The sequence below is a fragment of the Lissotriton helveticus genome, chromosome 8 (assembly GCF_964261635.1).
Source record: "Lissotriton helveticus chromosome 8, aLisHel1.1, whole genome shotgun sequence".
Classification (NCBI taxonomy): Eukaryota; Metazoa; Chordata; class Amphibia; order Caudata; family Salamandridae; genus Lissotriton; species Lissotriton helveticus.
In genome coordinates, this window is record NC_136069.1 from 205920413 (window position 1) to 205931480 (window position 11068).

The following is an 11068-nucleotide window of genomic DNA, read 5'->3' on the forward strand; positions in this document are numbered from 1 at the left end:
TGATTGGCAATGGAAAGCACAAATATTTCTCTACCATAAAGAATAATAAGTACTTGAAAACATCACTACAAGTGGATCAACCTAATCTATGTTTAGGCATGGCTAAAGAAATCTTGCCAAGAATCAAATATTTTGTGAATTTGCAGAGCGTGGCTAATCACCCATGAGGGTATCTCGGTGCTGGGTCAGTCTGATTTGCAACATGAAGGAATCAACGCAATCTGAAAAATACTTTTATTGAATAAATATCACTTTAGAAAGTATTATAAATCTATTAAAATACTATATTATTTGGAAATGCACATTCTTCAGTCACGTTCATAGTTATCAGTCCATTAGAATGAAAAAATGTCCCCATCAAATGTCGCCGTAAGCCACTGATGCATGGAATTATCTGCATAAAATAAAAATAAACCTGTTAAATGCATACATTTTTTACAGCGCTCTAGTATGAAGGGTGGATTATAGCAGGGTCAATAGTAAACCAATACTGTTGAGCAGTCAATTAATATTTGGGTGATCTCAAAACCCACCTATTCACTCTAGCTTACCCACTGTAGTTCCTCCCCTGCTACCCTCAGGTTAGTTTTTCTGCAGCGCCAAGAAACCGTTTGGTAGTGGAGCGCTTTACAAAACCCTTCAACTTCTTCTTGCTAATGACTGTGGCTTAAGTAGGATGGAGATAGCGGGCCATTGAAACCTTATTTTCACTATTGAAATAATACATTTTCAAGGCCAGGCTTATCAACTTTTTTTAGGCAAGTCAAGATGCCAGTCTTATCAACTTTCTTAGAGAAGGCAGAATGAACAAGAACTGGCTGCATATTTCCTTGTGTAAGGCAGATTCTATAGACAGCCGAGCCACAAACATAGGCCTATTAAGATGAAACTACATGCAAATTATGTACCAAGCCATGCACAGAAACAGCAGGTCAACTACTGCAGCACAAATAAAAGGCAGAGAAAGCATATTCTAGTGGAATTACAATCAATGTCTGAAATACAAGAGTTAAGAGCAATTTTAAACAACAGCCATTAGTCTATGTGCTAGACAATAGCCCTTTATGAGCCGTGTATTTCACTGGCAACAAAAGCTAAAGGTTTCTTCGGGATTGGCATAAAATTACTAGCCTTGTTTAATGCCAAGAGAATTGGGGTTATTGTGGCACATCAACGAGACCAAGGACATACATACCTATGCATGCAGAGAACCCCCATGAGTTCGACAGTACCCGGGCTGATGGGAACGTTATTTATCTGCAATCCTATTTCTCCATCATGGACATCTTCTTTGAAATAATAAACATTAGAGCATATATCCTTCTATGTGATCCAAGTAGGCGTATAAATTGTGAAGTGTTTTATATTTATTTTACTAAGGAAACATTCCTGTGCATCTCATTCCATGTAGTACAGTTTCCTTCTTATGGTCTGACTTGACAGGGCAGCAGTAGCCAGATAATTATATGAGCTTCCCTAGAGTGGGGATTTCGCGTCACCCACATGTTGGGAGCCAGGAGTATGTTTTGATTGGGCAGAAGGTGTGTGCTTCCACAAAAAAGTGCTTACCCTCCAAACAGCTGTGAAACCTTTTGTTTATTTATACAGCTGCCGGAGGTTGAACTTTGGGGACACACACGCAACACTGTAATGCTAATAAAGTGCCCTTGATAACTAGATCATTTCGAGTGTTTTTCTTCAGCAGAGATCCACAGATGGCAGGAGGGCATTCTTTAACCTAAATGGATTTTTATATCTGGGGTGTTGGTGTACGCAGAAGCCAAACCTATTGTCATTGCAAATGCTCATCTATTGCTATTTGCAGGACTTCTTCCACATCTTGATTAGAAGCTTTGTTCCTGTTAAAAGGTAGACTTTCTGGCCAATATAGGTCACACAGCTCACCATGCCAGAGTATTTGAGCTTCACGGTGTTCAACGAGGTTAAACTTAATTCTTGTACTCCTCATTAATAAGCACACTGCCTTGCAGTCCGACCTGGTCTGGCCCTTGTTGATGGATACCTTTGCAATGTGGTTACCTTTGAGCAAGAGGAGGCTCCAGGACAGCAACAGGTCAGTTGCCACTTCTACAGTACAACAACCTAAAAGGTCAAATACAATTTATCAAAGCGGTCACCGTCCCTTCTAAACAACATAACACCCAGCACACAATCTTCTAACCGCAAAACATGCATACAAGCTTCATTTTTTATTTGGCATGTTCAGTATTCATGCAAGAACAATACTGTGTTTAAAACAAGATGTCTAACACCAAGGCACGTAAAGGAAGGGATGGTTATGAGACCACACAGAGGTCAAAATGCCCAACACAGCTATGGAACATAAGGCTCTTGCATGGGAAATCATTCATTGTATGCTGTATGTGAATGTTGTGTCACACCTTATTTGTAGACCTCAGGGTTTCAATGTTACTTTGGAGCGGAATGGATGGTTTCTTTAACATTAAAACGAATAACTGCCATCCACCTGAGGTTTTCACACTGGAATTAAACATGTATCTTTTCTGATGCAGAGTATACCCTGAAAGCTGCCTCAGTGCCAGCAGCTGGAGATGCAGGCTACAAGCTTTCTATCATGGGCCAAAGGCCACTCTGGTGGAAGGTGGGCATGCAGCAATTGAATGGGATGTATTGCCTCTAAGTTGGTTCAGCTATAAAGCCCTAGCTAATATGCAGCACAGTGGTCAATGAGCTGCTTTCGATTGTTTGCCCTAAAGTAGGAAAAACCTCTTCTAAAATGGGAAGAAGCCATGTGTGTCATGCATGAAAATGGACAAATTAGCTTTGGCAGCATGTGCTGCTATTTAAAATACCATTAAAAAAACTAATCTAGCACAAAGTAAAAATTAAAAAGTCATCCAATACCTGACAAAATGTCAATGCTCCTTCTTCTCTGCTGCTTCTGCTGCTTTCTTACGCTTCTCCTCTTGCTCTTGTTTCATTTTTGCTTCAAGTCTTTTACTTTGGTAAATTTTTGCACCAGCAAAGGCTAAGCACAGAATGATGGTCTTGGCAGCCAAAATGTACAGCAACAATGGAAAATTATCCAAAACCTGGAATCAGAGGTTAAACGTTGAATTAATTATTTTAACTCTAATATCATAAACAAGGTTACTTAAAACCCACAAGTTATTTTAATATAAATCCTATTGGTGCCTATCCAGCTGACACCAATTCATTCCTTTAGGGACCTCGAGGTGCTCAAAACTACTCACTTGCAGAGTTCCATCTTGTCCCTGGTCGTCTTCAGTCTATACATTGAGCTCCTGGGGCCTCTACACACAGATAATACCACCAAAATGTATCATTGCGTTGAAAACAAACTCTTATATTTAAAAGTGTTCTTGCTCCAGACCTCAAACACTGCATGCACTGAATTTAAACCTGGGTGAAGGCTTAGACAATCAAAACAGAATTCCTGCTATTTTGCCAAAGACAACGAGCAACAACTAGTGCAAACCTGCCTCAACACCATGAACTTGGACAATTTCAATCCAAGCTTTCAATCAGTGCCAGGTTTTTCAGGTTCACCCTGAATGCACACAGCACCTCACATTTAAAATGAAACCATTCCTCCAAGACTGTGACTTAAGAAGTGTTATCCTAGCCCTCATACTTTAGCATCTGGATGGTGCAAAGCCCTACATAACAGCCTTCCAGACTCCACTTTGCCCCTCCTCCAAACTGGCATCCTACAAGCTTCAGCATACCACACCCCAATTGACCTATACTTGCTTCCCTTGCTAGCATGCACATCCCTTAAAATCAACTGTATCCTCTACAAAGCCTTCGCGACCAGCACCCACGTCTATACGGCTGGCAAGCTCACCACCCCCAGTGGCTTTTGGCACACTGGCAGTCAGGACACTAGCAGACTGGAGACGAAGATGTGCAAAAAAAGAAGGAAAAAAAATGGTTGTTCTCCATCTATGCAGCTAGGGACCAGAACTATATCCACGAGGACTGCCCCAACCCTTCTCAAATTTAGTAAAGAGCTAAATAAACACTACTTTAAAGAAATATATATATATATCTCCTGATCCAAGAATTTTCTGCTTTTGCTGTTAGAAATCAGCAAACCCTCCAATCGCCAGTTGACTGCATCTTTGCCTTAGACCCTGTACACCACTATGTTGCCTATCCGCTAGGTGTGCACTATATAAATGCCACATGTATAACCCTTGTAACAGTTCACATTAAAGATTTCCATGGGGTTGTTTTGGTGGGCAGGGTATGGGTACGTCGCACAGCTTGCGAGGCTGAACATGCTGGTCTGTTTTTGGCCTTTTCCCAGAGCACTCATCAATAAAAGCAAGAGCGGAGAACAGCTAGGTCCCATCCCATAGACATTCAATCGTTGGTCTCTTTAGATTTAACCCCCTGAGCAGTGACAGAGCAGGTTATCCATCTATACTCATGCAATCCATAACCTCTACGGAAGGGCTCATCTGAGGAAAGTGCAAGTTTTTTTTTTTTTAATGAACTCTATCTTTGTTTGAATTGTGCACGCCACATGGATAGGGGACATGCATGGTGTGCACAAGTCAAATCATTATGAATGAGTTCATTTTTTTGTACAAGGCACGTCCTAATCAAAGACATAAAATAACTAATTAAATGTTGCTGACTGGATTTATCACAAGAATAAAAATGCAACCAAATGTTTGGACAAACTATGAAATTCACTTGAACTCCTACATGCAGTAGTGAAAAAGGTATGAGATCACAAACCCAGGTGGGAATAGTTCAAACAGAACAGCATGGGTCAGATGTACAAAGCATTTTTGAGGTTGCAACAGTTTGGACCAACTATGAAATTCATTTTAACTCCTACATGCAGTAGTGAAAAAGGTAGGAGGTCACAAACCCAGGTGGGAATGGTGCAAACAGAACAGTATGGGTCAGATGTACAAAGCATTTTTGACGTCGCAACAGTTTGTACATAATAATAAACAAGCATTGGCATAGCCAATAGGTCTCGCTTTTTGGACCCTATAAGTATTTACTTATGCAGCAGAATATCCTTGGAGCAACAACACCAACTGTTGCATGGCTAAACACTTATAAGGACCCAAATGCGAGACCTATTGGCTATGCCAATGCTTGTTGCTATGAGAATCTGGTCACCCTACCTTGTGCCAAGTCAGGCTATAGAAACATCACAAATAAATAAATACACATAGCTATGGAGAAATCAGATAACCCAAGAACCACAAAGAAGTTCATACAGGGGTCTCTGTGACAGTGACAAACCTCTGCACCTCCCAGGCTAGTGTTTTACGGTGCCACTCTGAAACAAGACCATGCAAACGTCACCCGATGTAAAATAAAACAGTTAAACGAGGCTAATACCAGAAGCTAAGAGTTCTCAAGCTCACAGAGAATGGTAAAACACCTACCAGAGCAGAGCTACCGGAGGCTGCTCACTGGAAATGAAAAGGAGAGAAACACAGAGTAGCCATGATTAATGACAGCGGGCTAGAGGAGGGCTGGGACGAAGCCGCCACATTTATCATCCACCCCATCAGTCACCGCCCCTCCCATGGCCCTCTACGCGCAGGCACCAGTAAAAATACCATGTGTGCTTCAGACTAAAATGCGGTTAATTAAATAATGGAGCATGGCGAGCGCTGCTCAACGCTGTTTGGAAGGTGGGAACGGTGTTCTTTGCAGGCATGGCAAAAAATCCATGCGGGTGCTGTAAATACATAGAGGCGCGTGGCGAGCACTTCCGGATGCTGTGTTGGAGGCGGGAGTGGTGTGCTTTTGAGGCAAGGCAAGAAAAAAAGAGCATCCCGGCCCTTTACTAAATAAATGCCACGTCGATAGATGATTTTTGTGAGGTTGGAGGGATATTCTTCGCACCAAACAAAGAAAAAAAAAATCATACGGGCGCTGTTAATATATAAATAGATATAAACATTTCACGTGTGTGTTCTGGGAAGTAAACGCTTGTGACGGGCGGGAGAGAGGCCAGGGAGAGGGTGGAACAAATGGCTGAGTTTAGCGAGGTGGCAGGGAACGAAGCACACGGAAAACAAGTAGCGTGACACAAGAATACAAGAGCGGCCGGGAAACTGAAAGTACGATGGGGGCGGGAGAGCCTGGTGGGGGGGTGGGAATGCGAGCGAGGGGAGGAGAAGTGTGGCAGGCACGCGGAGGGAAGCCGGATGGGGAGGAGAAATCCAAGTAAGGCTGTGTGCGGGGAGAGAGAGGGGAGGTGCTGGAGCTGGGGAACAGATGGCCGTGAAAGTTTATGGTCCAAAAGCGCGTGCCTGTGGCCACGTGAACTCGAAGAAAACCGCACCAAAAAACCCTTGGTTTGACGAGTATTTTGAGCACTTGAATTCTCTCCATTTTCCATTCCTTCGGAATGGAAAAGGCGAGACCTAAAAAAAGTTACTGTTGCAAACACCAAACTGTGTTTCTACAGAACTGCAATTTGGGATTCAATATTTGGAGGGGGTGTGCTCAGGGCGCCTGTTCCGAACACTTTATCATAGTGGTATATTTTACCAACACCTCAAAGGAGGTGGTAACGTATTTGCAAACGGCAAGGTGTCCCCCAGGGACCCCTTCACGATTGTGAATGTTGACAAAAACATTTTAATAGTAGGCAGTGGTCCCATGGCCCACAGCCTGCTCTTAAAAGAAACGTACATTTTTTGTAAAAAAAATTAAACTTCTTGTTTTTCTTAGAAAAACAGGTTTTATTTAAAAAATAAATAAATACAAATTTGCTTTATTTAAAATCAATCAAAGACCTGGTGATCTGCTGACTCCAGGAGCCACCAATCCCTATGATGACTGTTATTCCTAATGGGTCACAAACTGTGGCCTACCTCATTAATATTCATGAGGTAGGCAGATTTGTGACCCACTAGAAATTGCTAATTAACATTTTTAAAGTGTCATATATTAAAAATACTGATTTCCTAATTGCGATTAGCAGAAAGTAGCAATTTAGAAATCGATATTACCAATGCTAGTACATCTGCTCCTAAATGAACTCTGGCAACTCCTACTACCATCGGTAACCAGACCAAAATTTTCCCTGCAGCACTTCTGTAAAGCAACTGATAAAAAGACATGAGCTATCTCGCTATTTTAGCCCTCCTTCCGCTGGTCAACAGATGTAGTGTGATTTAATAGTACACTTTGCTTCCATCTATTCGTTTCCCACACTAGTGCCCAAAGTGAGAAAAAATTGCTTGCCCATTTCTGGGGTTGGGAGGTACTGGGAATGGGCGGGGGATTGTGAAAGGCTTTTTTATTTTAAATCAATCTAGACCACATCCAGTGCTCTTCCTCGTTCTAATGACATAGTAAACAAAACAAAACAAAACAAATGAGATTTGGCCGATATATGCTCCCCTTGGAAAATACTGATTTCATAGATCCTATAGTAATAGGATTTTCGGGCATTTAAGAAGTATTTCTAACTTACAATGTGCCTAAAAGTTGAGATCACAAAGCTCCACTTTCATGAAGAGGGATTTAAATTGGTGTATCAGTTTTATTATTGTATTTTCAGACAAAAAAATGAAAACACACCATTACAGCAGATAACAATGCGTACAAACTGACATTAAAACGGTTCAAGGAGCGTGCATTTACCCTTTTAAACTGCAACATCCATAAACCTCATATTAACTAACAAAGCAATTGCACACTTCCAAGTAAAGCGAACATACTTAATGAAAAAGTTAAATCATTTAATATCCCACCTTCTGCCACCATACATGTTGTAGCATGAGATTAAACAGTGGCACTAGTGATGCTGCCATAACATCCTTCAGTATCCCACTAAGTTCCCGTGTATTTACCCACCTTAATTTTTGCTTGCTTAAACTTATTTCTTCAGTAAATAAATATGATCTAGATAAACAGGCAAGTACTTCGAAGCTGTCATGGAGACATAAAAGCTTAATGGTTACTGCAAAATAATTACCACTGGCAGGACTCTGGGCAGCAGTTTAAGTCCCTCAGTAAATCTGCCACTGCTTAGAACGGTGGTTTTGTTTGTGGCCTGACACCTGCTGCGTTTACATTTTAACAGGTACTAGTATCTAATGTCCCCCCCTTATCTTATTAGTGTTTCTGTTAATGTAAGCATGCCTAGTTCCCTTTGCAAACGGTTGCAGTCATTCGAACATGTACAAAGAGCATCCTGCTTGTGCAAGTCAACATGTGCTACAAGTAGTGATGCAGCAAATCGATGGCAAACGTGTTTAAAAAAAATAATCAAATAAACTATAATAGTGGGGGAAGAATGATAAGAGTCAACAGCTCAGCACTTCTCGTTTAAGATTGGGTGCAAGAGGTCATGTTACACAAACCTCACAGCTGCTATATCAATCAACTGCAGAACGTTGCATTTAAAACACGACCTATTAATACATACAAGGTCTTCATCTATGCCTCCATTTCCAAAGTCGTTCAGCCAGGCACATCCGAACAATAATGGACTGGGAACTGAGTGTATTACGTTGGGAGTTTTGCATTTAGTTGGGCGGATCCAAGTCTAAATAGAAATTACTCATCTAGACTAGCTATCACTCACACGATTACTATGGAAAACTGGCGTACTGGTGGGGTGGGGGTGGGGGGGCGTTAGAGTTGGGGGTTGGGGGGGGGGAGGGTTCTTAAGGCTGGTCTGTGTACTGTCGCCCCGACTGGGGGCTTCTTTCGACCTCCAGGCACCACCTTTCCATCTGGGCATGCTCATCCTGCTCACCTGACGCTTACTAGAGAAGACATGTTTGTCTGTCTCGCTTGCCCAACTTACCTGTTGATGTCCATTGCTATGCCATGCCTGTTTTCTCTGTTTTAAAACTCAATAAAAACACTTTGAAATTAAATAGACATTACTTTAAAGGGCCTGGAGAGTGATGACTCTTCAGAGAAATATATATTTGAAAAAGATTAGATTAATCGATACATTTTACAGTGCATTTATAAACTATATTGACTAAAAACAAAAAAATTGGTTTTAAGGGCTATTTTGGAGAGAAACACCGCGAGGTCTGGCAGCTTAGCTACTAGTACCATTATTTTTCCGCAGCGGCATATTTTAAACGCAAACGTGCCTTTAGAAAATCGTGTGCCCGTTCATTGCGCTTGCTGTCAGGGCACAGGATGCCTTTACTGATTCAGCCTCGAATGTAGCCCCTTTCCGCTACAACAGGGCGTGGGGAGGGTGTTTTTCCTACCCCATATCACCAGCACAATTCCATATTGAGATGTTTATATAAAATCAGGAGTATCAAAACACTACAACAATGTATCCTTACAGCAACGCCTGTACAAATCACCCATGTATTAGCACACAATATTATTATGTATGCAGCATTTCCAAATCTATATCTGAAAATATTTTCGGCCAACATGAGTAAGTTCCCTACATACTAACCTTTTGCTGAAGAAAGCAGCTTCAAATAAAACGAACTCTTGTTCTCCAAGACAGTTGCAGTTGGATAACCGTGCTTTACAATTAAACCTAAATAATCTGCGGGGAAGCCACATTCGCATCAAAAGGCTTCTCTTCGGAAATTTTCCAGAGACAGCATTTCAAGATTTGGGACGCTGCGCAAGCCTCACTCGTCGAACACACTTTCTTACCTTCCAGTTAATCTCCACCATGGTACCAGCTTAAACACTCGCAGCGGTCGCTTGATTAACTTTCAGCAGCTACGCCACTCACATTCCCTTCTATGGTGCATGCAAAAGGTTTATTTATGGAAGTATTACAAGTGGCAGCCAATCAGTGTGGACCCCTGGCAGGACCTCCTCCAGCACAGCTGTCTCCACGCCCGCCCCGAGGAGCGCGTCATAGCAGGACACAGACGGCGCCCCCGAACGTGGCCGACATGTTGGAAAGGAAGTATTTCGTCTTCAGTGCGATGGAACGGAGATTCCAGACACAAAATAAAGATAGGCTGATGATATATAGCATAAAACATTACGGTTAAGAGCAGGAGTAATTCTTCTGACTTAATTTATTTAAATATCTGAGAGAACAATCCTCTTGCTACACAAAATAAATTAATAAAAAATAGATTTTGATTTAACTGTAAGCGCTGATTTTGAGGAAACTAACACTTCTAATAATTCATTAGAATCATTCATTTAAATTTAATCACGAAAATATAAGTTCTCCTTCCGTCTCGCGTTCAGGTACAAGTGCATTGAAATACAAAATGTATATTAAAATACAAAATGTATATTGAAAAATGGCCGCGATGCTACCTTAACATGTAAAAGGCGTGCTACTGTTGGCTAAAAGGCAAGCTCTTCGTGCTCGAAGAATCTGGAGGTTCCAGAAGACAAATCAGTCCCTGATTGGCAGGAGCCCACGCTTCTTTCCGCAATTAAACATTGGAGCAGTCGCCAAAAAGTTAAATTGGGATTGACAAACAGCTGAAAAATATACAGTACGTGTTGGGACAAATTACATACAGACTGCAACAAGCATTTGCAATGCAATAGGTCTCGCATTAATGAAACGTTTGAGCTATTGGCGTTGCTAATAATAATGCAAGGCCGATAGCTTAAACTTTCAGTAATGTGAGTTATTGCATTGCACATAACATGTTTTCTCTATTTATTTAAGCTACAAGTGCGGGTGCTGACTGCTTAAAAAATAAATAAATAGAAAAAGAAGCATTTGCAATTCAATAGCTCTCGCGTTACTGAAAGTTTGAGCTATTGGTGTTGCATTATTATTAGCAATGGCAATGCTCCAACTTCAGGGATGCAAGACCTATTGCATTACAAATGCTTGTTACAAAATGGTAATAAGGCATCCAGAAGTGTGATTTTAAAAATTTGTGCAGATATTTTAGAACATTATTAAAAGCTGGAAATGCAGTGTAATGCTTACATGAAAGCTTTACATATGTGTATTTGATTTCTTAGTACAATGATACACGAGCGTGATACACTGCAAAAAGCGGCAAGAGGGTGCACAAGGAATAAGAATTAAAAGTTTAATTATGTAGCATCAAAACAACAAATTGGGTGCAATTCATGATATGTTGAAGGGAAG

General features: G+C 41.2%; 1 protein-coding gene across 3 annotated transcripts; it reads right to left on the minus strand.

Moving 5' to 3' along the window:
* Nucleotides 1-219: 219 nt before the first annotated feature.
* On the minus strand, nt 220-9798 carry SMIM11 (small integral membrane protein 11). 3 transcript variants are annotated; one of them, XR_013599793.1, is made up of 4 exons: nt 9643-9798; nt 2887-3074; nt 2041-2103; nt 220-394 (listed from the first exon to the last, which is right to left on the minus strand). XR_013599793.1 is itself a non-coding variant. In XM_078656916.1 (3 exons), the coding sequence occupies exons 1-2, from the start codon at nt 9661-9663 to the stop codon at nt 2898-2900; spliced, it is 198 nt and encodes a 65-aa protein (XP_078513042.1). In that variant the 5' UTR covers nt 9664-9798; the 3' UTR covers nt 220-394; nt 2887-2897. The 3 variants fall into 3 exon arrangements, 1 of the variants encoding a protein (XP_078513042.1); XR_013599792.1 differs by having other exon boundaries at nt 1196-2103; XM_078656916.1 differs by lacking the exon at nt 2041-2103.
* Between the last annotated feature and the right edge of the window lie 1270 nt (nt 9799-11068).

What these genes read in the sequence shown, in the direction of transcription:
- SMIM11 (XM_078656916.1), bottom strand. Translation starts at nt 9,663, where the DNA reads ATGGTGGAGATTAACTGGAAG. An exon ending in TGGTGGAGATTAACTGGAAG is followed by an intron (nt 3,075 to 9,642) that starts GTAAGAAAGTGT and finishes CTCTGATTCCAG; the next exon opens with GTTTTGGATAATTTTCCATT.